Source organism: Falco biarmicus, chromosome 5 (assembly GCF_023638135.1).
Source record: "Falco biarmicus isolate bFalBia1 chromosome 5, bFalBia1.pri, whole genome shotgun sequence".
Taxonomy (NCBI): domain Eukaryota; kingdom Metazoa; phylum Chordata; class Aves; order Falconiformes; family Falconidae; genus Falco; species Falco biarmicus.
This window is the reverse complement of record NC_079292.1, coordinates 76339395-76366350: the sequence shown is the minus strand read 5'-3', so window position 1 is coordinate 76366350 and position 26956 is coordinate 76339395. Positions and strand designations below refer to the sequence as shown.

The window sequence follows — 26956 nt, the reverse complement described above, 5'->3', positions numbered from 1 at the left end:
TGGTCTGGAAAACCCAGGTATACTTCTGTGGCTGGCACCCTAAGTATACTTCTGGTTTTGTTTGGGTTTTATCAACATTTAATTGCCATCTGGAATCTGGCAAGTTTGCTTATAAAGCTTATTTGCTGCAGTGTTGCTTATTTTGGTTACCGGATTTATGGAATGTGGAATTTGACTTTGATAATTGTTACTGTGATTTCGGCTATATTTTTGATAATAATAGTGAGCTCTTGGTGTTGCTGTAGAAAGATATCTGCGTGTTGCATTTTGTAAGTAGTAATTCTGTAAGTGATAAGTGTGTTCTGTGAATGTAAGCTGGAAAAATGGGAGGAAAGCAGAGTGGTGGGATTTTAAAGAAAAGCCCGTTAGGATGTGTTCTGAGTCACTGGAGGGTTATTGGAGGGTCTGCTGGTGGAAGTGTGAATAAGAAAACATTGATAAAGTACTGCAATCAATGGTGGCCACTTTATAAGCTGGAAGGTGGGGAAAAGTGGCCTTGTAATGGAACTATAAATTATAATACTTTGCTGCAGTACGGAGAGAAGGAAAATGGGATGAAGTAATGTGTGCTGATATGTTTGTGTGACAGAAGGAGTGTGGGATTAACACCACCTGATCTTTGATTATGGATCTAGAAAAGGATAGGAAAAAACAAACAAACAAACAAAAAACCAAGAACCTGAGACTTAAACTAAAAGGATGTTCTTGTTGAAATATTTGTGTAAAAAAAAAAAAATAAAAATAGAGAGAGCTCAGGTTGTGGTTCTTTCTGTGCAGCAACCAGAATGAAACACATTGTAAGATAAAAACTTGTGCTAATGTATGTAAGATCTGAAGCCAGGGGGGTGGAGAGTCAAAGACCCTGTGAAAGTGTTAAAGTATTGGGGTGAGTTTGTACAAACCCCCGTACCCCCTCGAAGGTGCGGCTGAGTCCTGCGGGACGCATGGCAGGGTGTTTGCTGTTTGCCTGCGAAGGCATGGTATGTAAGAACGCAGACTTAAAGCAACAAGGAGCAGATTTGCATTCAGGGTAAGAAAGAGTTAAAACAGAAGTGCTGCTGCAGAGGCAGGCTTGTGTAACCTGCAGAGCAGGAAGAGCATCTCCTGCCCCGAACCCTTCTGCTGGTGAGGAGGAGGGGGTTGCTGTTGCTGACGATTGAGCAGAAGGACCTGATAATGTCACCCCAATTGCTGCAGCATTTGCAGCACAACAGGACCGGTAACGGCCCCTTTAGGGCAAGCAGCGGGTCTGAGGAGAGTAAAGGTGAATCTTTGATGGAGAAATTTAGATGTTTGAAAGTTGGTTGTGAATAGGACTGGATAAAGGTTCGAGTTGTTTGTTACTAGGTAATTGTGATGTAGAAAAGTTGGTGAATATAAAACCAACTTATTTGGTGTTAAACTTCAGTGAAAAGAGTTTGTTACAGTTGTGGGAGCTGCTGGCCACCAGGAAAATATCCTGAAACCTTTAAAGTACAAACTAAGAAAACAAATAGGAATGCCAAATTCACCAAAATCTTTGTTGGGAAGAGATCTATTAGAACATCTAGACGTTTAAAGAAGGGGAAATGAAACCAAAAGTTAAAAATGATCAATTAATTAAAATGTTGAGCTTATCTTTAATTCAACAGAAAAGTGGAAGAGAGGACCTCCCTGAAGTAAAAGAAATCTTTAACCAGGTATATCTGGAAGTAAATTCCAGGTAAGGGGAAAAATGCTTTCCCTGTTACAGTAAAAATGATAAACGGGAGGCCTGCCTAGTTCAGGTAAAACAATATCCCTTGGTCAGCAAGGCTGTGAGGGATATTGCATAAAAACTAAAATAAAATACACTCTGTAGTAGTTCTACTAATGTAAATCTGTGTTTTACCATGACAGTGACTTGTTATGGGATGTGCAGATGAAACTCTGCATTGACAACAAAGTACAAGGAATAAGGTTGGTCAAGTGCCTCCTATCACAATCAAGGGCAAGACTGGGTTGGCCTCGGTGTTTGCCACCAAGAAGGATCTTGAGCTCTGCTGCTGGCTGCAACCCAGTAGGCGTTGAGCGGTGGGAACATATGCCATGCCAGACCTTGATGTGAGGAATGGCCCCCTCTGTTATAAGAGGGTCGTCCAGGAAGGAAGAACATAAGATGGCCCATTGAGGCACTGATTTGGAAATTGGAAACCGCCTGGCCGACCATGAGTCCAGACAAGTAGCAGAGGAGGTAGGAAAGGAGGAATTATCCTTAATACCAGACGGTAGAATCCAAACTGTAAGTACAGATCAGGAGCCAAATTATTCTAAAGAAAACTTAAAGGTAATTCAGGACATGAATGATAAAATAAATAAGTGGATTTATTTGAGGGATGGTCGTATAGTGGTACCATCCAATTTAATATGGACCACAGCCCTAACAGAACATAATAAGATGCATTGGAGAACTGATAATTTATATAAAAGTCTAAATCAGAAATTGATAGGGCAGAACTTGTATACTGTAATAAAACAGGTGACTCAGCAATGTGAAATGTGTTTGAAAATTAGCCAGGGCAACAGTGGCAAGTTGATTTTTCCAGACTCCCAAGAACTGGGGGTACTGATATTTATTAAATGGATGGACACCCCAATGTATCATACAGTATTATGGACCTGCAACTTGGAATCCTAATGAACTCATTAACGGTGCTCGAGAACCTATCTACAATCTGAATCGTATCATTCGTCTACAGGCTGTCTTGGAAATTATTACTAGTCAAACAGCTAAAGCTTTTGATGTGAAATGCAATTTATCAACACAGGATGGTTCTCGATTACCTGCTAGCCGAAGAAGGAGGTGTTTGTGGTAAAGTAAATGTTTCCAATTGTTGTTTGAAAATTAATGACAATGGTGAGGTAGTTAAACAGATCACATCAGAGATAGGGAAGTTAGCCCATGTTCCGGTCCGAACTTGGAAAGACGAATATTGACTTGTTTTCCTGGCTTCTCGGGAGCCCCTGGGTAAAACGAATCCTATTTTATTTGTTATGTGGATTAGCCACCTTATTGTTTTTGCCATGTGCTGTTCCATGTTTTATAGGATTAATTCAATTATGGTTTCACCCGATGGCGTTAAACAAATGCCAGCAGTATGACAAAAAGTACACACAAAATAACATTTTAATAGCCAACAAGAATTTGGAAACAATTGATTCTTAAAACAAATGCGAGCCAACAAGAATTTGGAAACAATTGATCCTTAACAATTCAGATAACAATGTAGGCTGAGTAAGAATAAAAATAGAATAGCAGCAAAAACAACCGCCAGGAACGCATAGATGAGGATATGGTAACGCCTTTTATACTTTTCCACCTCCGCCATAAGTTCTTGACGTGAGACAACAGAAAAACGCACCCTCTGCCTAAAACAGCAACAGGAAGAAAAAGTTTTGATCTTCTTTCTAATGAACCATATAGGTTAAACGTTTTGAGAACGCTCACCTTGCAGAACGTTCAGAGGGGGAAATGTACACTCTGGACCCTTCTTCCCTGGCAGGTGACGTGGTGGTCTGGTGGTAAGAAAACATTACGTTGAAAACAGGGACCTGTCATTTGGCCATAGTGCCATAAATGTTACCATCAGCAGACTTACCGGAGTAGTAAGCTCGGGAAATGGGTTTGGGACTTCATCTGGGCACGCAGTAGCCATTGTTTATCACACAAATGATCCACGTATATCTTTGAACATGCGCATGCGCGATTTTAAAGCCCCACAGAATGTGTTGGAAAAATCTGGAAAGACCGTGCATGCGAAATCCCTATAGTCTAGCCATGATAATGACGCATGTAAAAAAAAAAAAAAGGGGAATGTGTTAAGAACATACAGTGTTTTTAGTTCATTTAAGGTTTTGTTTTTGTAGGTTAATGCAAAGTAAACCATTTGACAATCAGTAAAAGTGTCATGTAACGTGAAAACAGACTTCTTCACTCGTGAATCCAGTATTTCTCTTACGAGCCGCTTGTATCCACTATTCAAGAGTAAAGAAAACTCCTGAGAAATTATGGGCCGTCACTCCAGCAGGATCCACAGGACTACAATTCTTTAGGTCATAATTATAGTCGGATTTTTGCCAAATTTGTACTTAACTCTGTGGAATAAGAATGTACATTTATCCCTGGTACAAGGCATATCTCAGGCTCTGAATAAAACTGATTGTTGGATATGTACACGTATGCCTGAATATGGAGGAAAGGGTATATCATTGATTGGATTTCCATTACCTAGGAATAAATCTTAGGAAAGACTGTAGGAAAATACCTCTTGGAGTATTGAAAATGATGAAATTTTGAAATTAGAGATAAATAGTCCTAAGGTGCCAGAGTCATACTATATGTGTGTTCAGAGATGTAATCCACCTAAAGGAATGGGAATTGTGGATTGTAATCCCGTAATGTATGTAGGAACTCAGTCCTTTTGTAATAACACATTAGACATCGGTACTTCACTGTGCTATGGTACTGGCTGTGCAATGATACAGTTCAAAAGGTTTTACCTAAAAATTGGAAGGGAACCTGCACCTTGGGAGCAGTAGTGCCTAATATGACAGTACATGATTCGTTCTCACAAGGATACTTAAGAAATCATATTAAAAGGATTAGACGGGAAAACACAAATCCTATAATAGGGAGGCCTACTGCATTCCATAGTTTTGCTCGATGGTTTGTCCCTTGGTTAGGAGTGAGTGAATTAGAAAAAAACCATAATAGAGAAATTAGAAAACAGAACAATTGATGCATTGAAAGCCCAACAAGAGGAAATATCTAGCCTCTCATAAGTGGTATTACAAAATAGAGTGACTTTGGATTTGCTGTTAGCTGATTGAGGGGGAGTGTGTACAGTTATAAATACTAGTTGTTGCGGATACGTGGACCAAAGTGGAAGAGTTTCCACTGACTTAGAGGAGATACTAAGGTATTACATGAAGTAAGTGAGGATGATGTGTCTTGGGATTTTGGAAATCTTTGGACAACTCTAACTTCCTGGTTACCTAATGTACAATGGTTAAAACAGGTGTTAGCTGCCACAGTTGTGTTGATTGTTTTAATAATACTTGTGTGTATTCTATTCAAATGCTTGTTCTATTGTACTTTTGAAAGATAAAATAGCAAAGGAATTTGCTTGTATCGAGAAAAGGGGGGAATGATGTGAATAAGCTGTAAATAATATGGTCAAGTTTGTATTCATAAACCAATATTCATTTTAATGCATAAATAAGCTTGTAATTGTATAGCGACAAAGGGGTTAAAATGTCTGAAAGATCATATATAGACTGTTCTGGCAAGAAAGTTGCAAATCTCTGAAAGGGGAGCTGTCCTCCTTATCTGCAAAGCAAGCTGCCCTACCAAGGAGATAACGGGACAGCAGGATGGCCTTGAGTAAAATTAACAAGGAGTATTGTAAAAACCCTGGGAAAGATTTCTACAAGTCTGCCAACTCATCACTTTTGAGACCTAAGGTGAAAAGTACACCATGAGGAAGACCTACGGCCTTCCTCCCATAGACCACTGCCCACATTCTAAAGACCCCGGCCCACAATTTTTGGGAGAATCTGCGCAAGCGTGAAGGACTGATAAGCTAATTAGCATATGAAGCGAGGGTAGGCGGGTTCAGGTGATGAATATGTATAGGCGTTAATGGAATATTCATTGTTTCATTATATAAATATAAGATAATCTGCCCCTCTGGGTGTGTACGATTGGTGGAAGGATCCCCCGTACACCCGGCGCCGACAATAAAGAATACTTAATCACTAAGAAATTCTGAAGACGTTCTTTGAAACACCACTCGGTACCGGGGCAGGGCCCTGGGCCCCAGTCGGTACCGGGGCTGTGCGCGGGGCCCGGCCCTGAGGCTGGGCAGGCGGGGGCGCGGCCGGTACCGCACCGGGGCCGCGGTGGCGGCACACAGTGGTTCCCGTCTCCGGAAGATTGCGGGGCCCTGGCTGCTAGTTAGGAAGGGAGGGGCTGGGGTTGCACTGCCCTTGCCTTCCCCATCTTTGTTTGGGGAGCTAACACGGGGCAAACGGCGTCGCGTAAGCGGTACGGCAGCACAGCGGGCAGGGGCAAGGCCGTGGTGGCACGGATGTAACCCGTGGCGGTGCGTGCTCTGTGCGGGTGGGGGGGCACACGGAAGGTAACGACGCAACGGAAAGCTGCGAAACCGTGACTACGCTTTCGGTTTTTTTCGCGATTTCCACGCCTCCCGCTGCGATCCGTGCGGGCTCCGGGGTGCACCGCCCCGCCAGCCCGCCGGCCGGCAGCCACGCCCCGCGGCCGTTTCAAGCAGCGTCGCCTCAGGGCCTCGGTGCCCCAGCCCGCGGGTTCCCCCAGTGACCGGCCAGCGTAGCGCTGCCCGGAACCCCGGCGGCAGCGCCCCTCCCCTTTGCCGGGGGGACGCGACCCCGCCGGGCGCACACCGGGGGGGAGGGCCCGGCGCCTGGGCCCCGCCTGCAGCGGCCGCCCCCCGCGCGCCCCAGCGGGGAGCGGCCTCCCCCTGGCGGCCAGGCGGGGCAGCAGCCGCTCGGCGCTGATTGGCGGGGCGCGGAGCGGCGGCGCGGGGCGGAGCGGGGGAAGCGCTTTCTCTTCTGGTTGGGGGCAGCGATGGGGGCGACGCTCAGCACGGTGAGTGCGCTCGGCTCCCGGGCGGCGCCGGGCAGCGGGCCGCGGGCGGTTGGGTGACGGCTGCGGTGGCACCGCATTCGGCGCCCGCCCCTCCCGGCACGGCCCTGGGCGCGCTGAGGCCCTGAGGCCTGGCCGCGGGCGGGAGGAGCGGCGCCGGCGCTCCGGGGGCGCCGGGCGGGCTGTCGCTGGCTGCCGGAGCAGAGCGAGGGCCGCTGGGCGGTGTCACAGGCTGCCCGAGGCCCCTGCTGCCTTCCCTGCCGTGTGCGGGAGGGAAAACGGGGGGGCCCGTGTTGGGAGCCGCGTACGTGCCCGCCCCCCCTCCCGTTTCCCCGGGACCTTCCCGTGCCTGGCAGGGCGGGGGCCGGCGGGCCGGGCGGGGGTGGTGGTGCCGGTGCTGGCAGCCGCGGCCTGCGCGGGGGCATCCCGCACTTCCCCGAGCGGTGCCTCGGCGTCTGTGCCGGTGGCGTTGCAGCGCCAGCCGGGCGGCTTGCTCCTCGGGATCTTGTCCGCCGAGCGGCGGGTTTGCAGTGCTGTCGTCGGTAGCGTGTGGCGACACCCTCGTTCCGCTGCTGCCTGGCACATTCTCTCTTCCCTCTGATGCAGCAGCTCAAGCACTTAGGGCTCTGTGTTTGTGAGAGGAGCAGGGTGGAGGTGGATGCAACATATGCTAGTTTGGGTGCAGCTGCTCCTTAGGTTACGTGAACAGAAGAGGATGAGGCAGATGCGAAGCCTGGCCCTTAATCCTGGCATCATTTTTCCGAAGCAGATAAGAAGTATGTTTAACTATAGCCACTTAAAAATAGGGTTTGAATGAGGAAGTGGGGGAGGAGTGACTGGAGCTCCCGAGGGTACAGGATTTTTCTTGTTAAGGCAGCATTTGGTTTGTGTGTTTGTAGGGCAGTTCGGTGATGGAGTGTCCTGCCATACGCTTACGTGTTCAGCTTTTTGCTCACCACGCCCTAGGGGAAAGGGCTGGCAATCTCGGTGCTATGGCCTTTCTCTTTCTTGTGGCCTTTCTTGTTATCCCGCAGATACAGAAGTCTGTTTCCGTTAATAAAAATTCCTGTGCAATTACTAATTTTGTGATCTCTATTAGCAAAGATTGCTGCAACTGGAAACTGTTAAGCCACCAGATCTTCATTTAGTGATTCCTGGCCTTATGGTCATCCAGTCCTTCCCTCTGCTGCTGTAGATCTGATTCAGCTTCCGTGGTTGCGGTGCAGTTATCTTCCAGAATATCTTGATATACTCTGTGGTAAGAGTATATAGATCACTTCAAGCACTGAGAATTTATTTATTGGCAAGGACAACTTTTTGTAATCATTCAGTCTTCAGTTCTTCCACTCTTTTCTGCCCACCAGCTGATACCTTCTAAGTGAGGAACTAAAATAGCTATCCATATTAGCGTGTGTGCTGTTTCTTTCCAGCCTAAATCCCATGAGGCTTTTGCACTAATTGACCCTGAATAACAAATTGCCTTCCATGATGCCAACATTGTTAAAAATGTTTGTGAAAATTAAACTGCATTCAGTTCCAATAGACTCGGATCTGGCGCATTTCTTCAAGAAGTGATGATTGTGCACATTGGGGGAAAGAGTGTGTTAATCTTACTTATTAAACAGCTGTAGTGGTTTTCACTTGACATCTGATGACCAAAATATGATGCGCGAAGATGAGAGAAAACATTTATCTCTGCACATAAGTAGAGAAGCTGACTTGCAGAGATAGTATTTTGAACTCCACTTTCCTCCTGGCTTCCTGATCATCTGTTTCTGATGTACATTAGTATATGTACACAGAAGAGCACAGAGGCACTGGCAGGTGGGGGAGCCCCGATAACAGACTTGGAGAAATGAGCCCTGGCCCTTCCCAGAACTGACTGGGGGAGCTGTTGGCCTGTGGGCTCGGAGTGATGCTTGTCTGTTTGCGTCAGTGGGAGGCTGGCTTTCCTTGGAGGCTAGGGGGGCATGGGATGCAAGGTGTCATGCGAAAGGGAGGGAGGGGAGATTTTTCTCAACCTGTTTGGTCTGTTGATCAGTACCCCAGGAAAGGCAAGACTCTGGTAAGGTACCTTAATGGTGTTCCTTTCACTATCTGTTCTTGTCTTTCATCCTCCCCAAGGCTGACTCCCTTGATTAGAAGTCCCTTCATGCATAACTTGGAGAGTGGGTCAGCTCAGCCTAGCTTTGTGAACATTAGATTGGAGTTGGGTAGTCTGGGAGTTTTGGCACCAATTCCCCTGCTTTGGACTTATTTCAGTCCAGGACTAGTCCATTTCCATCACATGTAGGTGGAGCTTGAGTGACTCTAGGCATACCCGTTGTTGTTACTGCTCAGTGTCACATGCCCAGTCAGGTGTAGCAGCACCGTGGAGGCAGGTAACTTTGAGGTGGAGGTGTGCGTTAGTAGTGCAGTGAGAGTATTTCATCTGAGGAAAGTCATTTGGCCACAAGGGTTGGCACAGCCACGGACATCTCAGAGATTCTTCATGTGACAACTGTCATGCGGCTTATCAGCTGTGTGGTGCCATCAAGTTCCTGTTCTTGCAGGGAGCAGACAGAGCCTGGCCGCGGTGTCCCCGCTCCGTTCCACCTCGTCACTCCTGTCAGCACGTGCTGAGCCGGCAGGTTGTGCTTCTTAGGGAGCAGTGGCGATGTAGATTGTATGCATGCCCGCCATCCTGAAAGGGATAGCTGTTTTACTCTAAAAAGCTTTCTGCAATACTACACGTTCATTGGGTCCCAATTTTCTCTACTTCCCCCCTCAAAGTAATTTTTCCATGCAGGGGGTGAGCATTTGGGGATTGTGGAACATTTATGGGAGGAGCCAAAGGCAGGGATCGAGGTCATTTGGAGAGGAAAAAACGTGGTGAAAATAAAAGGATAAGGGGATAAAAAGGTCTGACCCTGTGTAAACAAGCTTGCTCTGTACCCTTGTCTGGCTGTGTCCTGCATGCAGTCGGCGCAGTCTGTCCTGTGTCTTTGTTAAACTCCACAGCGGCTTACCTGGGGGAGGGGCGCTGCTCTGCCGTGTCAGTGTGGAGGTGTAAGTGCCAGCACCTGAAGCCAGACCGTGAGTCGGAGGGCCTGTGTGTCTGCGGGGCCGACACCCAGTGCAAGTGTGCGATGGCTAGCAACGGTCCAGCTGAACTAGCCAGCAAGTAGGTGAGGTGGCCTGGGAGCCTGCTGTGTGATCATCTCTGAGGATGATACCACCAAAGAGGCTGGCTACTGAAGGGGCCAGGGGTCCTGGCTAGCTGCCAGATTCATCGTGGGATCTGTGGTCAAGTGTGAGAGCCCCAGTTGCTGGGGGTCCACAGCGCATGTGATGGTGTGTGAAGGGGTTGTCTGTGCAACAGCAGCTTCTACATCCAGATGCCAGCAACTGGGGAGACTGGAGTGTGGGGACAGTTGCTGCAAAGACTAAGCCAGCTACTGGTGGATCCACCTTGCATGTTATCTATTTCCCGCTAATGGACCTTCATCCTGATCAGTCAGGGAAATGAACAGGAGGTGGCCATCAGTGCTGTTTGTGCGAGCATCTGTCTGTGTTACCAGTGTGGCCAGCCAGATGTCTATTTAGGGGTGTGTTTATGTGTCTGTGTGCCTACTGGGCATAGGTGCTCAGCCTCACTGGTGGTCGTGGGGACATGGAGCTGTGACAGCCTCGCTTCTGTCAAGCTGCTAGGTTTGGCAACCCTCTGCCAGCGTGCCAAGTACTTCAACATAGGAGTAACGTCAGGTATGCACAAAGCAAATCTGTGTGTTGCACTGCCTGGTGGTTTTTTCAATACTTCCTGCTCTTACTAGCACAAAGAAACACAGTTTTTTCAGTGGTTAGATTGTCATGTCATGCTACCAAGTTCCATCTCACCAAAATAACTTTCTTGTGTTATGCACATGTGTCTTAACACTCTTTCTGTGTTGATACAGTTGGGTCGCTTTGTGACATACCCAATATGGCTAATCTACACCACCATCCTGAGGAGGCTTTTCGGGAGTCACAATCATGCAATTACTCTGGAGGATCCTGAAGTGAAGTATGCATTGAGGCTGATTGATAAGGAGGTAAGTACATGTACAGTGCTGAGCATGACCTCTCTGTGGAAATGCTTACAACTTCTTAAATCTTCAGTAATGTTGCAGCCGGGTGAATACTTGTGTTTTAAGGAATGGACTTATTTATAAATGCCTCTTGCCTAGTATAACCAAATTCTGTAGTTCTGCAAGCAGCTTGTTTCTAAGCAAGTTAGAGAATGCTGCTTTAGAGATGACCAAACTCGTAGTTTCTGCAACACGCGTCGTGTGTCATGGAGTACATCACCAGAAATTCCTAAATTCTGCACTGCTAGATTGGCTATGAGACAGAAGTCATGCTGTCAGGCAGAGAAGGCATTTTTTTCATGGTCGGTAGCGTTCAACATAGTAGTTGTCAGAACTATGTTGATACTGATTCCTGTTACTAGTATGTTACAGGAAGAAAGGTTTTTAAATGATGTAGTCCTGAGAGCATCTGAGCTGCCCCAGCTTCTCTTTCTCTGTCTTAAAAGTAGAAGCAGTTCTGTACCTCCCAGGCTGCTCAGCTGGGTTTTCAGAGGAAAGTCATCACCCTTTCAGGGGTGGAACTTGCTGTCAGAAATTGGTAACAACTTGTGGGAAGGGGACCAAAGTCATGAAAGGTGAAAAGTCCAGAGTTTCCTTGGATAAACTCACCATCAAAAGCATGAGACAGAAATCTTGGCTTTTCAGGTGTGCCTTCACACCTGAAGTTCGTTTTAGTGTTGACTTTTGAGATCAATGAGCTAGTCAGAAAGTTATCAGAAGAGTTTTGATGAAGAAGACTCTGGACTAGAACAGAGCTTTATTTGAGGTACAGAGGGTGCAGAGATAGCTTGGCTTTCATTTGTTCTGTCTGTCAAAGGAAGTTATTACTGTCATTCTGAATTCTGGTTTCGTGGAAACTGAAAGCTTCCCTGTGGCTTGGGCTGGGCAGCATTACTAAATTTATTTCCCGTGTGTACTTGCAGTATATATGGGAAATAAGTGCAGTAACAATGCTATTATTATATACTGCCCACTCTCATGAGATCTGTGGCACATGGTTGCAGGTACAGTCTGCCTGACCTGCAGGAGGGGAGGGAAGCTTGAGACACTGCACATGCTTCTGAGAATCAGTCTATTTTCTGCTGTAGCAGTTTGTGACAGAGAAGAATTCACAGCTCACTTTTTTTTCCCTGAATACTGGTGTCTTTTTTTTTTTCCCTCTCACTGTTGTTATTTTTGTATGCTTTTTTTTTTTTTTCATCTTGGGATGGAGGAGCAGCTGATATATATAACCAGGTCAAATGCTGCTGCATGCGGTACCTTGATCAACTGAGAATATTTCACTGATGAATGTTTATAATGTTTTGCCTAAATGGGAAATGTGTGCTGGAAACCGAGGTGAATTTTGAAAGATAATAACTTGGTGCAACAAGTGCTAGTAGCTTCTAACATCCTGCCAGAAATCTGGTGCAAGCAGTCTGATCTTTGCTCTTTGTACTAAACTGCTCAACATTGCCATATCTACCTCTCTGGGAAAGTTGAAATTAGTCAAGAGTCTTTCTGACGTGCTTCAGTTTGTATTTTACAAGCATTAAACGTGAAGTAGATGAGAACTTTAATCTAAAACCACCTGTCATTACACAAAAATATTTAAACTTGGGAGAGAATCATGGCTCTTGAGTGTGGTTGTGGAGCCTACTCAAGACATCCATGTGGCTGGCTGGTTTACCTTCCATTGCAAGAGGAATTTAAGTACGCTGGTAGTGTTGCTTGTAATGTTGCTGCTTTTGCTTGCCCAGACTAGCTAAAGACCCTCATATTTTAAAAATTTGTGCTTTTCCCATGTTCTATGCAATTATGAAGCTGTTGGTACCCTCACCAGCAAAGCACCAAAATGATTTGTGGTTAAACCAAAAAATGAACAAATGTACTCCCTGGTTTGGGAGTAGCTGGGGTTTGTAATCTTTAACCTGGTGTATTTTGATGATAGTTGAGAGTACAGCTTCGCAGAAACTTTTCTTGATGGACTGTGGCTGACTGAAGCGAAGGAACAAGAAGCTTTCAGGAAGGGAAGTTGAAGGAATCACTTAGGCCAATTTCACAGCTAAAGAAAATGGACAGATGATTGCAACAGAAGACTTAAGTCACATGTACTGGGCTGCCAGGCAGCAATACATGTGAAATTTCAGGAGGAGTCTACTTTATGCAGAAACAGGTTTTAGGTGTCTGTGGTCTCGAAGTTTGAAAGGCACTGGTCTAGAGAATGCCTTGTTTGACATGCATGTATCTTTTAACACACCTTAGATTTTATGTATGAAAGCTGGAAATTGAATGTACTATTTTGTGAAGCTGTTGTGAACAGAAGGCTTTCTTTCTCTACACACTGTCTGCGTTTTACCCACCAGCTGAAACATTAACATCAGCCCAAACTGAGTATGCCATACCTCCCATCTGCTGAATGGAGAAACAGGGGTCACAAGGCTGCTTCCTAGTGTTCACCGTAGGAAAAAACTTTTATAATATAGTTAGGTGTACTAATGTAGTTTATGCCTGAAAAAAGGCCACAACATCAGGGTTTTTTTTTATTAATGTAAGCATAATTCATTTGTTGCCTTTCAGTGGCTTCAGCAAAGCACCAGCTTGCAAAAACTGTTCTCCAGCTTTGCATTTGCAGATGTGAGTGTGGAAAACTCCTCGGCACCTGTAACTTAGACACAAATGCATGCTGGTGGCCAGAGGCCAAGGGCTTCCAGGTGCTTGGGGTAATGCCAAATGATGGCATTGGGAGTGTAGTGGAGATGACCCCATGCTGGAAATGGCTTCTGCATCCTGTTTCAAGGAGGTATTTAATCTAGCCTTGACTATGACGTGCTGAACGGTGTGGGCAGTGTCTTGGATGTGTAAACCAAGACAAAAAAAGGGTTATGATACATTATAGGATGTTTATGAAATTTTCTCCAGAAGGCACGTTCTGTCCCATAGGGTTTTAGAAAAAGTCATTGAATGAGGCGTTAAGCTGTATGCTGTTTGTTTCTGTTTTTTTCAATCCCATGAATGTGACCTGATTTTTAAGAGAGAAAACTCTGGTAGTATAAGAATTAACATTTTCTTTAGTTATTTACCAAAATTTTATTCAAGGTATGACTTTACTAGGAAAGTCAGGCTGCATAAACTGTCAAAAATTTATAATGAAGTTCTTATCTAAATGGAGTGCTTCTTTTCAATTTTGATTAAGGATTAAGTTTTTACAGGGAAGATATTTTTAAGGCTCTTAGCATCTTAGCATAGCAAAGGGGACCAGGTTGGTGCTACTTAATCTTCGTGACATCTACCAGTGTCTTCTGAAATCATCCTCTACACTGAAATAGTTAGTTCATCTGGCTCTGAGACATCAAAATCAATTTTTTTTTGGCCTCTTAACTCCTGCATATTCAAGCTTTAAATGAGAATTGAAGAACTGATTAATTCTTATCTTATGGCCTTCTCACAGAAGGCAACATAAATGTTCATACTACTTAGAAAGCTGTTGTTTAGTCTTAATCTGTATGTTAGTATCTTACTAAGTTTTGCTATTACATTTAAATATACATCAAAACAGTATTTGCATTTGTCTGTTTTGTTTCAATTTTTACTTTGGAATTACCTCTAAAATATTTTGAGGTAAGTTTTCAAGGCGTTTGAATGAAGAGTTGACTTCTGCAGGATTACCATGTTCAGATGAATTCATATTTGCATTATGCAAAAATTCGAGTTAGGATGCTGCACTCCTCCCAATATTTAATCCTGCAAGAAGTCTAACTAGCATATTGGTTTTACAAGTAATATCACAAACATTAAATCTCAACAACACAGCTGATTATTCTTTTTCTTTTCCTCTTTCAGGAAGTTAGTCATGATACAAGAAGATTTCGATTTGCTCTCCCTTCTAGAGACCATATTCTGGGTCTCCCTGTAGGTACGTTCCGTCTTTCCTTACTGAGAATCCAAGTGCTCTTAATTACAGTATAAGGGATTTTGTGGGGATTTTTTTTCCTAGATTTTGAACTGTTGAGTTTCAAATACCATCCACATGGCTTGAGCTGGTATTTAGAGTTTAGCAAGATTATCCTTATGCTGTGAGTCATCTGCATGGTGTGAGAACTTGTGTACTTACAGAAAGCGTACATACAGCTTGTTTCTGTGAGGACAGTAGAAACAAACACTGATCTTTACTTGTATTTTTCCAGTCTCAGCTCTCCAGTGTGTGTGGTGTTCTCATGGTGCTTGGTCTCTGTGGTCCCTTTCCATCCCCCAGGGCATCACTCTGAGCTACTCTTCCTCTAACACATGCGGTTTACCAGATGATCTGCTCGCTTCTGAATTTGCGGCTAGTGTCATGGAATTTCTTAATCACCATGGGGTAGATATTTCCTTAGGCCTTGCCATGTGGCGTGTTGCCTTCTATAATAGCTTAGTGCTGTTGTTTCCTATGGCTTATACAAAGAGCATTTAATTGCGACTTGTGCTTAACAGGGACTTGTGCTTTAACAACCTGTTGCAATGATCTGTGGATCAGCTGCTTCTTGGTAGTCCTCAGCACCTTTCCAGCGTTACAGTCCGTTGTGTTTAGGCTCCCTCTTGTTTAGGATATATTATTCTCTTGACGCTGTTAAGTAGCGGTGAGGGCAAAGCTGGTTTCCCTCCCTTGCCCATACTGAACCCTGACGAGTGAGCTGTCTCGCCTCTGTAATTGTTCTTGTCCTACACGCTAACAGAAAGGAAGCCGTGTGGGCTGAATTTGGCCTGCTGGATGCCACAGCTGCTTCTAGTGTTCTAGTAAGGTCAGGGAAAATCAGCCAGTTGTTTCAGCATAGCTTGAGAAGGTGTGTGCCTGGCCCCCCATGGTCCAGGAGCAGCATAGTCGTGCCCCCAAAGGTGCTGTACTCAGGCTAACCTGCGGGTGACTGAGGGACTGGTTTACTGGGGGAGGCTGGGGAGGCAAAGGTTGCTGAAAGCTGGTGGGGGTGGTAGAAGCAGCTGGGAGCAGCAGGCTTGGCAGCCATGGGACAGATACCGGTGTGCACCCTGCATGTTTAGTCCAGCACCAGCGTTTTGCTTTTACCAGCAGCTGGAGTGTTACAGGAAAAAAACATGATTCACTCTGGGGAGAGTGGGATTGTGTGTGGCCCTATGCAGAGGCTGCCAGCTGCGGTCCTGTTAGGGCAGGGTAAAACTCTTAAGGAGTAAGAGCATAGGGCATGTTTTCCCTTTGGGAGGAGCATCTTTTTTAGATTTGTACCAATTCTTAAAGACACACCCCAACAGCAGTCCCATCTGTCCAGGTTCACAGTGCAGTAGTCACCATGGGTCTGCTCCTGGAGGAGGGGACAGTGAGGCCACCCCTTGCCTGGAGGAGGAACGGGAAGCTGCTGCTGCTGCTCCCTTCAGGTCTTCCCTAGCAGGAAGGAAACACCCATGCTACCAGATTTGTATAGGTTTTGCTGAGAGGGTTATTTGAATCATCCTTACATTATGTTCGTGTACAGCTTCAAGTGTCTTATGGTTGCTCGTTTCCCAAGTCACCAGGTAGAACATCGTCATTCACCCACTGGTTTGCCTTGCTGGCCCTCTGGCTTGGCAGACCAGCTCCTGGTAAAATCCCCTCTTTGTGCTCCCATAAAAGGCAGAAAAGCTGCATTCATCTTAAGAGATAGCTTACTCTGTTGACCTAGTGGTGATAAAATAACAAAACCCAAATCCCCCCTCCACCCCAGGTATTCCTCGTTTAGGTCTCTTCAGGATGTTGGAATTTTATAGGAAAACCTTTCAAAGGAGTTAATTCTAGGGCATTTTCATCAGAAACATAGACATTGAGGAAAGAAACTACTGTAGAGAGTTCAGTGAATGTGTGACAGGTTGAAATGTGATCGCTACATTCACATGCTAAGCTGGAGGAATAGCAGGGTTAGAAAAGTGCTTTATATCTAGGCAGCCTTAGCAGTGGCAGCTAGAAGACCTGGTAGACATGAGTGGTCTGTGGCCAAAGTAAGAACAGTTATTGACTCAACTGTAGCAGTTTATAACTGACATGTTAATAAAGAAGTGCGAACAGCACTTGATGGGTTTTTTTCTCTGGTGTCCTTTTAACTTGTCTGTATGGGAGAGACATGCCACATCTTTTGCAAGATCTCATGTGCAGTTAGGGCTTTGGTAAATATAAATGCATGAAGCTATCAGAACAGATCAGATTGACGCATAAAATCAGCAGTGGAGTTCCAGGTAGAACCTGGGCACGGTTAACAACTCTGGCGAAGTGTTACAGTGTCAGGAAAATGAAAGAGGAAAAGGTGTTGCCCCAAAACGAGGTAGTTAGGAGAACTTTGAGACTGTATTTGCAGTCTGTGCCAAGTCAGTACATCCACTGAAAGAAGAATCTTGTGAAAGCAAACTGCTTGTTTTCTTCCCTGTGTACAGGACAGCATATCTACCTGTCTGCACGGATTGATGGAGCTCTGGTTGTTAGACCTTACACTCCGGTTTCTAGTTACGATGACAAAGGCTTTGTGGATCTTGTTGTCAAGGTGAGAATGTCATGTCCTTTTACCAGGCTGGGCAACTTCTGAGCCCACCTTTACACCTGCAGTGCTACGTGAAGTGTGGTGTGCTGGCTTCTGCTCAGGTGTGTGCCACTGTGGACTTCCACTGTTGTAACAAGTGGTTTGTAGTTACCTGCGATCCATGTGGCATTTTGCAAGCTCTCCTTTAGTGAGTGTGTCTCGAGATGCTGCATAATTTTCTGTATATGCATACTGCAGTTTACCAAAATCTGCGTAGACCTGCAGATGTTCACACAGCTGTTTTTAAACTTTCTGAAATAAGAAATTAACCTTGCCTATCAGCTTCTTCTGAAGCTGATATAATATGATCATTATGATCATTAAGAGCAGTGATTGTTATTTTTACATCCAGACAGTGTGAATAACTGATTTAATTGGGAAGAATGGGATTTTGAGTCTTGTGATGATGTCCTTTGGTCTCTTGGTAGCAGGACTAAACAAATACATTTAAAGATGATGGGAATCTAAAACCTGAATATTTGCACTGGATTTTCCCTTAGAATTTTACTCAAGTTTTTTTTCTTCTTTACAACTTAGAGCACTTTATTCATGTATGGTGAAATTAGATGTGAATTTGCCTTTTACTACCTATTTATTTTCATGAACATGATGTTGCACACTGAAGACGTGACGGGAAAAATGTAAATCTTTGACTCTGATCGAAATATTTCACAAGACTCTCTTCCTGGTGTGGCTCTGCATGCATGCAAATGCTGCTGTTCTTGTAAAAGTTGTAGCTAGTCTCAACTTGGAACTCTTTCACACCCATGTGATTTGAAACAAAAATAATTCCAGCACAGTTCCAGCAGTGTAACTACACCCATTCATAGCTGTTGGTGAACAGTTGAATATTCAGCAAGCTGATACCCACTTTTTTTGTTACCCTAACTTTGAGATGCATAAACAGCTGGCTTCCCAAGAAGAAGGTTTAGGTATATCCCTTTGCAACTGAGCTGTCAGGGATCTTTCTCAGAAGTTTTCTGTTTAAAATCACAGTGGCTTTTTTTTTTTCTTTCCCTCCTTTTGAAATTGGGTGTAAATCTTGTTGATTATTTAGAGATATTTCCTGTGTTATAAAAAAGCAATGGAGAAATTGCCAGTCTGTCCAATCTGATCAAAATTGGGGCAAGAGTGGCATTTAAATCTCTTTCAGAAAACTTGGTGCTTCTCTTACTGTTAGTGAAATCTTCATTAATGGTATTTCTTAATGTAGTAATTGTGTTCTTTGTATGAGGAGTATGGGTACCTAAATATTTGAAGGGTAAATGCTCATCTTTGAGCTGTCAGATTAATTGCTTCATTGTTATTTTTGACAGGTCTACTTCAGAGGTGTCCATCCAAAGTTTCCTGATGGAGGGAAGATGTCCCAGTACATAGACGGCCTGAAAATAGGGGATACTATTGACTTCAGAGGACCAAGTGGCCTACTTGTCTACAAAGGAAAAGGCAAGGCTGACGCAGAAGATAGCATTTATCCAGAGTAAACAATAACAAAAAAAAATATAAAGTAATAGTAGTAATAGAAAAAAATGTCACATTTTTTTTCCAGCTGGGTTCAAATCTTTATAGAATCACAGAATAGTTTGTGCTGGAAGGGCCCTTTAAAGGACAGCTAGTCCAGCCCCCCTGCGATGAGCAGGGACAGCCTCAACGAGATCAGGTGGCCCAGAGCCCTGTTCAACCTGACCTTGAATGTTTCCAGGGATGGGGCATCTATAATCTCGCTGGGCAACCTGTCCCAGTGTTTTACTACCCTCATTGTAAAAAAATTCTTCCTTTTATCTAGTCTAAATTACCCTCCTCTAGTTTAAAACCATTACCCCTTGTCCTGTTGTAACAGGCCCTGATAAAGTCTATTCCCATCTTTCTTACAAGCCCCCTTTAAGTACTGTAAAGCAGCAGTAAGGTCTCTCTGGAGCCTTCTCTTCTCCAGGCTGAACAACCCCAGCTCTCTCAGCCTGTCTTCACAGAGGAGGTGCTCCAGCCCTCTGATTATTTTTGTGGCCCTCCTCTGGATCCACTCAAACATGTCTGTGTCTTTCCTGTGCTGAGGACTCCAGAGTTGAACACTGTCCTCCAGGTGGGGGTCTCACCAGAGCAGTGTAGATGGGCAGAATCTCTGTGGCTACATTTTGATTACACACTGCATGAATTGAACCTTAACTATCCCCTCTATTTATTATTTGGACTGTTATTCTCAATATACTCACCCTCTCCCACTAGACACAGGGATTCTTTTCTGTTATTAGCATCTGCACAAAAGAAATTGCTAGTTTCTTAAGTAAGACAACAGCTATCTTGAGGGGGATTGTTAATGACAATAAAAGTGTTTGTTATTGGTACTGTTCTCAAAGAAGGGAATTCTCTCCGTGCTTATATGGACATAGTTTATACACTGATAAAAATAATTGCTATTTGCACCGTCCAATGCTGATTTTCCAAGTGAAAATGAACTTCATCAGTAGGAAGTACTTTCATGCCAACGTAAAATATCTCACTTTGGCATAGTGCAGCCACAAATGTGTCACAAAATCCTTCTGGCAGTTTTGTGAGCAGCAGAACTCAGACACGTGGTTTTCCAGAGCTTTGTATATTGTGTTCATGTTATCCTGGATGGAGAGAGCTGTGAATACAACAAATACAACATTTTGGGCAATTTCAAGCTCTTTGTCAGATTTGGCTGAAACTGGCAAATCGGCTCAAAAAGAAGAGATAAATATACAAACAAAAAAAGTACACTCTGCGTATTTCATGTTTTCCCTTAAAATAATCTGCATGGGGTAAATAAACTCTGTGAGCAAATGAATTCCTTTTTGTAGAACGGTTTCCAGGATCTGGGCTTCTGAATATCACTAGAGGTATGGGACGTGAGCAAATAAAAATACCGGTAGTGATGGCTTGATGCTATAGTCAGGAGTAAGTAATAACCCATGCCAGTGTCTGTGTTTTACAATCTCTAATCATCTTTCAGGATTTGTTGTAATTCAGGACATCTTCACCTTTGTCTGTTTCCCCCTCCTGCTATATGGAGGAGGAAAGGTGACAGGGCTGAAAAAGTCAATTAGCTGAATGTGCTGAGAAGGGATCACAGGCACTGTTTCCTGCTTGCTTCAATGTTTTCCCTCTCTCTCTTTCTCCTCAGGAACGTTTGCTATTCGGCCTGAAAAGAAAGCTGAACCAGTTATTAAGAAAGTGAAATATGTGGGGATGATTGCAGGTGGGACTGGTATGTACATACAAAGATTCATCCTTGGTTTCTGACAGCTGGTAGACGTATTTGTTCATATTTTCTCTCATGTGCTCACTTGCATTTTCTTTTGCCCCTTTGCATTCTCGTATCGTTGACCTGCCTTCCTCTTTCAGGGATAACACCTATGCTGCAGATCATTCGAGCAATCATAAAAGACGAACACGACCCTACCATTTGTCAGCTGCTCTTTGCTAATCAGGTAATTCTGTCCTGTTTTCTATTCATAAACTTTTACTTGACTAACAGAACTCCACTCAGCAAACAAAATTCTTGCTGAGAAAACCTGGTGCAGAAATACAAACCCTGAGGGGAGAAGTGAACTGAAATGTTGAAAAGTTCCTGTATAAAAGCACCGTAATGAATTAGTTTTTTAGTGTGACTACAGAAATGCTGCTTTCCTTCCAGCTAATGCTCACTTTCCTGTGTCTCGTTGCTCTGTTTCTAATCAGGTTTATAAATATTGTAAACCTCTGCATTTCTTTGTGCAAGTTGTTAATGTTTTGGGTGGACTTTCAGAGCAGTCTGTCTTAGTGGAAATGTGAAACAGGTGGACATCTGTCTCCTCTAGCAATTGTAACTCCCCAACTTCACAGCAGGGTTTGTATGTGGAATCTTTCTGTTTGAGAACACCGTAGGTGAGGCTAAAATTAACAGTGGCCTCCAGCAGCTCCCTCAGCTACGGAGCTGTGATTCTGCAAGGTTGTCTTCTTTCATTTCCCTTCCCTCTGTCAGTTCTTCACGTGTTTCCATTGCTCTTTGAGGTGTGTCGTACTGCGGTGCTGGCCAAAGGGAAGATTTGTCATCCATGAAATCCGTGTGATTGAGATTTGTTGGATGACCAGGCAACCCAAATGGTGGTGTGCTGCTGAACTGCAGTGCCCCTTTGCCTGACGTTAATAGTTTTGCTTTTAAATTTCTCCATGATAATAGCTCATAATCCAGAAACAAATATTCATTATTTGTGGTGAACCTCACTTCATGGCTGTGTTTTTTAGCTTCTTTAGGCTCTCCTATTCAATGTGTCCTCATTTCCTTTGTGCCGTATCTGAATTATAAACCAAGATTTTTCTGCTCAGAAGCTATGATCCAAGTGCCAACAGATACCCTGTTCTGATGCTTTATTACAGTAAAACTTCCTTGAGAGCCCTGCCCATGCCCTCTGGCATCGTGTGGCTGGTGTGGCTGCAGCAGCTGGTCTCTGCTGAGCCCTAGGAGTTGGCATGAAGTGCAGTCAGTATGAGGGCAGGAGGGCGAGGATTTGCTGTGAGTAATTCAGAATGACTAATACACTAGACTAAGACTAGAGCTGCTTTAGCAACCTAGAAAACCTACTGCTTCTTGCAGGGAGGACTCGGGGAACAATTGCCTGTGTATTAGCAACAGCCTGTGTAAACATCAATCCTTGACTTATTTAAAGAGTCCTTGTACCCAGTAACTGCACAAATACAAAGCAGCCTTGTGACAAATGGTCAGTCAGGAAAGCCTGCAGACTAGATGGTTTTTAATATTTTTAAATACTTAAAATATTTTTTGACGTGTTTTGCTGATCTTTTATTTGGCCCTTTTGAAAGAGCTGTGTTGGATTACAGATGACAATGTACACGGGCTCATACTGTGCATCTGACTAGCGTGCTTTCCGTTGGTAGGGCCCAGTAATAGCTTTTCTGGAACACATGCAACTGCAGATCCAGAAATAGGCACCTTCTCGGCAATGGAGGCATGTTCCTCCTTACCCCCACGGTGACAGACATAGTGCCAAATTATTAAAGCTGCAAAGGATGGTACCATATTTAATCCTTAGCCATCTCCCTCCTTCCCAAACTGCAGCTGCTCCTACAGGATTAAAGCTTTCTTTTGGCCTTCAGTGTTGCATCAGGGAGGAGCAGAACTTGATACCCTGGGTAACATTTGTTCCAGACAGAACTCAATGCCCTTCTGATTATTTGTTCCACATCCTGTTTAAAAACCAAGCAATCTCTGTATGGCAGTGCTGATGAAACTTGACGTGGCAAAGGTGAAAAACCCAGCGTTCTCTTGACAGAGCGGCACAGTACGGAGGGGTAGGAAGGTATTTGCATGCAGTCACGTTTAGTTTTTTGATGAAAGTTCAAGTGCTGAAAGAGGCCTTTACTCTTCTGATGCTACCACTAAATCCCTGAACAAGTGAAGGTTCTGTGCTTTGATACAGGTTTTGCTTTGTTTTATTTTTTAGAGGGAAGGCATTGCATGGTCAGGATTTTTGAAAGTTATGAACCTTTTTGTTAGCTCTGCCACAGCGTAGTTGTGGAAATAATGTGTTTGCTCTGTTCAGCTTGTAAAACAGAGTCAAATTATCTGTTCCATCTCTCAGGGCTGTAGCTAATGCTTTGTGGTCATCTGAGGGCTGCATTCAAATGCAGAACATAATCATTGTTTTCCTTACCCTGCAGACAGAGAAAGATATCCTGTTACGTTCCGAGCTAGAGGAGATCCAGGTTCAGAATCCCGGTCGCTTGAAGTGCTGGTACACGCTGGACAGAGCACCTGAGAGTAAGATCTAACATGCTGCTTCTGCTGCAGCTTAAGTTACAAGTATTAATGCATGTTTGACAGAAGATATGCTATGTTGTGCATATTTCTGCGCTCCTTTCTTGCTTAATGAATCATATCAATGCATCCAGTAGCATCGTTCTTCACACCGTGATGCACAGAAACTCTTAGATGTAATCAGGCTGTGTTTCCGAAGCTACAAAGCTCACCTCAGGTAGTGCAACATTCCTCCCATGACTACACGTGAATATTTACCATTATTTACTCTGGAAAGAGACCTTTTTTTCTCCTTCCCCATAAATAAAACATGTTATTTTACTGTCCTGTGTTTAGAGCATGCATTAAGGCAGCTGCAGTGGGAGTGTCAGGCACTGTGTCTCACGGAGATGTGGCCAAGTGCAGACTCGTGCCTAGCTGTCATTGTACAGCAGTTCATGGTAGCTGAACTTGTTCGTAGGCAGTGGAATTGCCTTTGAATTAACAGTGGTTCACAATGAAAATGCTGTTCCAGCTTGGTGCAGTCCAGATTTAAAGATAACACGATATAGTTGGCTGGTTCAGGTGAGAGGATGAGCTAGCTGAATGTGCCTCCCTCAGCTGTGCAAGTTTGAGGAAGGAAAGGCTAAATAGTTAATACAATTGTGAAAAGGCTCAATGGTTTCTGTGTCATTCCTTGTCATTTTCCTTTCTTACCATTCCTCCTCATGCCCACCCGCATCAGGATGGATTCACACTCCTACTGAGTGGTACTTCAGGGCAGAGAAGGAAAAGCCATATGCCTTCTCTCACCTTGTGACCACAAATACACCTCTGGTAGGGTAGAGGGAAGGGTCTTGCTGTCCCCACAGTCTGTTGCTGTTATGTCATCTCCTGCAATTAGTCTTCACCTGGAATTTACAATCATTGTTTCTTTTCTTTGATATTTGTGAATTGTGAACTGATCTTAGCAGTTGTGATAAAAGTTCCTCCTTAGACCCCCTCAACACTGTTGTGCGGACACTCACTGCCATACATGAAACCGGACCAAAACTGGAAATTTTTGGTTAATCTGTGGGAGAAAAATGTGTCAAGTCTTACTTTGCCCAAAGGTTTGGGTCAGCAGCTTTTTGCATCCAGGGCTGGAGATGCAGTGGATAAACCTGAATCCTAGCATTAACTGATTAGCACCATGAGCGTTCCAAACAGGAACAACCTCATTAGCTAGATTTCCCCTAGTTAACTTACAAGCAGCGGGGTAAAGAGGAATCAATGTTGTTGTTTCACAGTGCTGGGGCTGAGAAGGTTCACAGCTGTGCTTGGGATTTCCCTGGGGCTTTTAGCAAGCTTTATTAAAAATTAGCCCTTGTTTTCTCCATACATCAGTTTTGCATCTTAAAAGCAGAGGTGGCAGCTTTCCCATGTAGCATAACTGTGTTGAGGACATTAATGTGAGTGGAATGTACAAATGCTACAGTCCAGAATGTTACTGGGAAAAAAACCCAACCCAAACCCCACATCATGCTAAAGTGGCTTGTATCTGTCTTTTCCTTCTTTTCTCCTCATTCCCTTTCTCCTACTTAATTTTTTTAACAGATTGGGAGTACAGCCAAGGATTTGTGAACCAAGAGATGATGAAAGACCACCTGCCCCCACCTCAAAATGATGTTCTGATCCTCATGTGTGGACCTCCTCCCATGATCCAATATGCTTGCATTCCTAACTTGGACAAACTGGGCTACACCAAGGACATGAGGTTCTCTTTCTAAAGAGGACCGATAATCCAGTGATCTTGAGTAAAAGGGAAGAAAAAATGTTTAATGGGGAACAGGACTAAGTTAGAGATGGCTGATGCACAGTGCTGGGAAGCAACATTTACATTAAAAATGCTTCATCTTTTCTGAATTTCTGGCAAGTAAGACACTGAAGCTCAACTGTATTAAAATTGTACTGTATGTTGCACAGAAACAACTGTATTGTGGAAAGATAGTGATGCCTAGTGCGGGGCTATAGGGTATATTCCACCTCAAGGGAGGACAGTATAGCTGCTTAGGGCAGTAAACACTCATTTATGCTTTTTCTTAGCATTGTAATCAAATGGCAGTAATATCCTACTTCCTAACACTGTGCATACCCAGTATTTTGTGTGGTATGAAGTATGAAAATACATGGAATGTGCTGGATTATCCACCGTTTATGCCAAATTTTAATCCTTACAGAGCTTTTACAGTATGAAGGCCAGGGAGGAGTGTTTGCCTTTTATGTGTGGTCTTTGCAACATCAGAAGCTTAAAGGTTCTTGTTCAGTTGAAGGATGACAGTTAACCAGTTATGACTTAAGCATGACTGAAGTTGTTCAAGCTGCCTTGTTAATCAAAACAGAGGTAGACAGCAACACAAAAATTGTTTCCTTTGTATTTTGAAGTAGTCTCTCTTAAATGCAAACACTTCTCCAGCTGGTCACAGTTCTTATCCCTGGGCAATGAAAGAAACTACAGAAAGCAGGCTGCTTTGTGCACTGTTTCACAAATAGCCGGAATTGGTTGTATGTGTGTGGAATACCAGGGAAAAAAATAACAACTTTTGTATTTATTCTTAAATAGCGGGTGGTGCCATAGGAGTACAAAAGCAGTTCTGGATGTGCTGTGCAGTGAAAAAAATGCTGAGTGAAAACTGGATCTAGTTTCAGTTTCTTGTTTCCTAGAGAAGGATTTGGAACAAAGGGGGCTGAGCTCAGGTTTCATTGCCAGGGTGGGTCTCAGGTAGCCCAGCTTCGAATGTGGTGTGGTGCGTGCGTGCAGCTGGGGGACTTGCCTGCATTTCTTGCTCAGGCGAAGAAGCCCCAAAGGGTTTTGCTTGGTACAATGCGTGGGAACAGCCTTAAGTCACAAAACTGACAGCAAATCCAAATGTCTCACTGAATCTAAAACCATTTCTTAGATGCTCTTTATGATAGCTCTGGTTTTTATTTTTGTAATAACTTTTTTTACAGCAGCCTTTAACCTAGTCTGTAGTAAACTTAAGGCATCTTGTGTGCCGAACCTTCTGCTCCGAAACAACAGATACTGCTGAGATTAGAGCTGTCCTGCAAGGAATCTATGGAACTAAAAATCTTGCTTTGGTGATGAAATCAGAGTGACGGAAAGGGTGTGTGATTGTATATGAAGAAATGTGGATGTTAGTTAGCTACAAGTGTCACTGTATAATACCAGTTTTAAAAAGATTCTGATAGGTATTTGAGGGTTATAGCTTGCCATGTTTTCTTTTATGCCTGTACAACAGATGGGTACTGTGTGCTTACAAGGTTAATTTTCACCATGAATTAAATGGAGAAAAAGATACACAGTTATTTTAAGGAATCTCAAATGGATAATACTGTTAATAATTTTATTAATTAGATGCTTGCCTCTGAAGTCTTGAATTTTTGATGTGTGCTTCTGAAACTTGTTCTTTAATACTATGCTCCAAAGTTCAAATAATACTTAAAGTAAGTTTCAGTCCCTTTTTTAAGAGATGAAAAGCAGACATATGAGAGAAATTATCTTGCTGCTGGTTTATATCAGTGTGGGATATGCATAGATTTTTTAATTATTTAACAACATTTTCTTGTTAAAAAAATAACTAGCTGGTTACACATCAACTATTTTGTATTACTTTGCTTATTCAATTACTGGCTTTTTTCACATCTGTGTAAGAAATAAAGTATCTTGCAGGTGAATCACCTGTGTCTTACTGAGCAGATCATCTTCAACCTCATAAAAGACAAACTATATTTGCAAAAATACCTCTATAAAGTGAAGGTTCAAAAAGGAAAAAAAAAGCCTGTTAGATTTGTTTACTCAAGCGCTTATCTCTTTCGTTTGAGTTTGGTGCAAACTGCTGTGTTTGGCTGCTGAGTCAGGGAGTAAATGGTCTCC

At 43.8% G+C, this 26956-nt stretch overlaps 1 protein-coding gene and 1 long non-coding RNA gene across 2 annotated transcripts; both read left to right on the top strand.

The window, feature by feature from the left end:
* The first annotated feature begins 729 nt into the window (after positions 1 to 729).
* LOC130150650 (uncharacterized) lies at positions 730 to 2485 on the top strand. Its single transcript, XR_008822317.1, has 2 exons — positions 730 to 1863; positions 2225 to 2485. It is a non-coding gene; the product is annotated as an uncharacterized LOC130150650 (long non-coding RNA).
* Positions 2486 to 6516: 4031 nt separating this feature from the next.
* On the top strand, positions 6517 to 26757 carry LOC130149476 (NADH-cytochrome b5 reductase 3). The gene is made up of 9 exons (XM_056339140.1): positions 6517 to 6646; positions 10579 to 10713; positions 14572 to 14644; positions 17143 to 17249; positions 18602 to 18731; positions 20428 to 20511; positions 20649 to 20734; positions 22965 to 23064; positions 24637 to 26757. Exons 1-9 carry the CDS (start codon positions 6626 to 6628, stop codon positions 24807 to 24809), a joined length of 909 nt encoding a protein of 302 aa, XP_056195115.1. The 5' UTR covers positions 6517 to 6625; the 3' UTR covers positions 24810 to 26757.
* Positions 26758 to 26956: the final 199 nt, after the last annotated feature.

Bases quoted from the DNA above. Each gene is read 5' to 3' on its own strand.
- LOC130149476 (XM_056339140.1), top strand. From the start codon at position 6,626: ATGGGGGCGACGCTCAGCACG. The intron at 10,714-14,571 runs GTAAGTACATGT...TTCCTCTTTCAG, and splicing joins TGAGGCTGATTGATAAGGAG to GAAGTTAGTCATGATACAAG. The intron at 17,250-18,601 runs GTGAGAATGTCA...TATTTTTGACAG, and splicing joins TTGTGGATCTTGTTGTCAAG to GTCTACTTCAGAGGTGTCCA.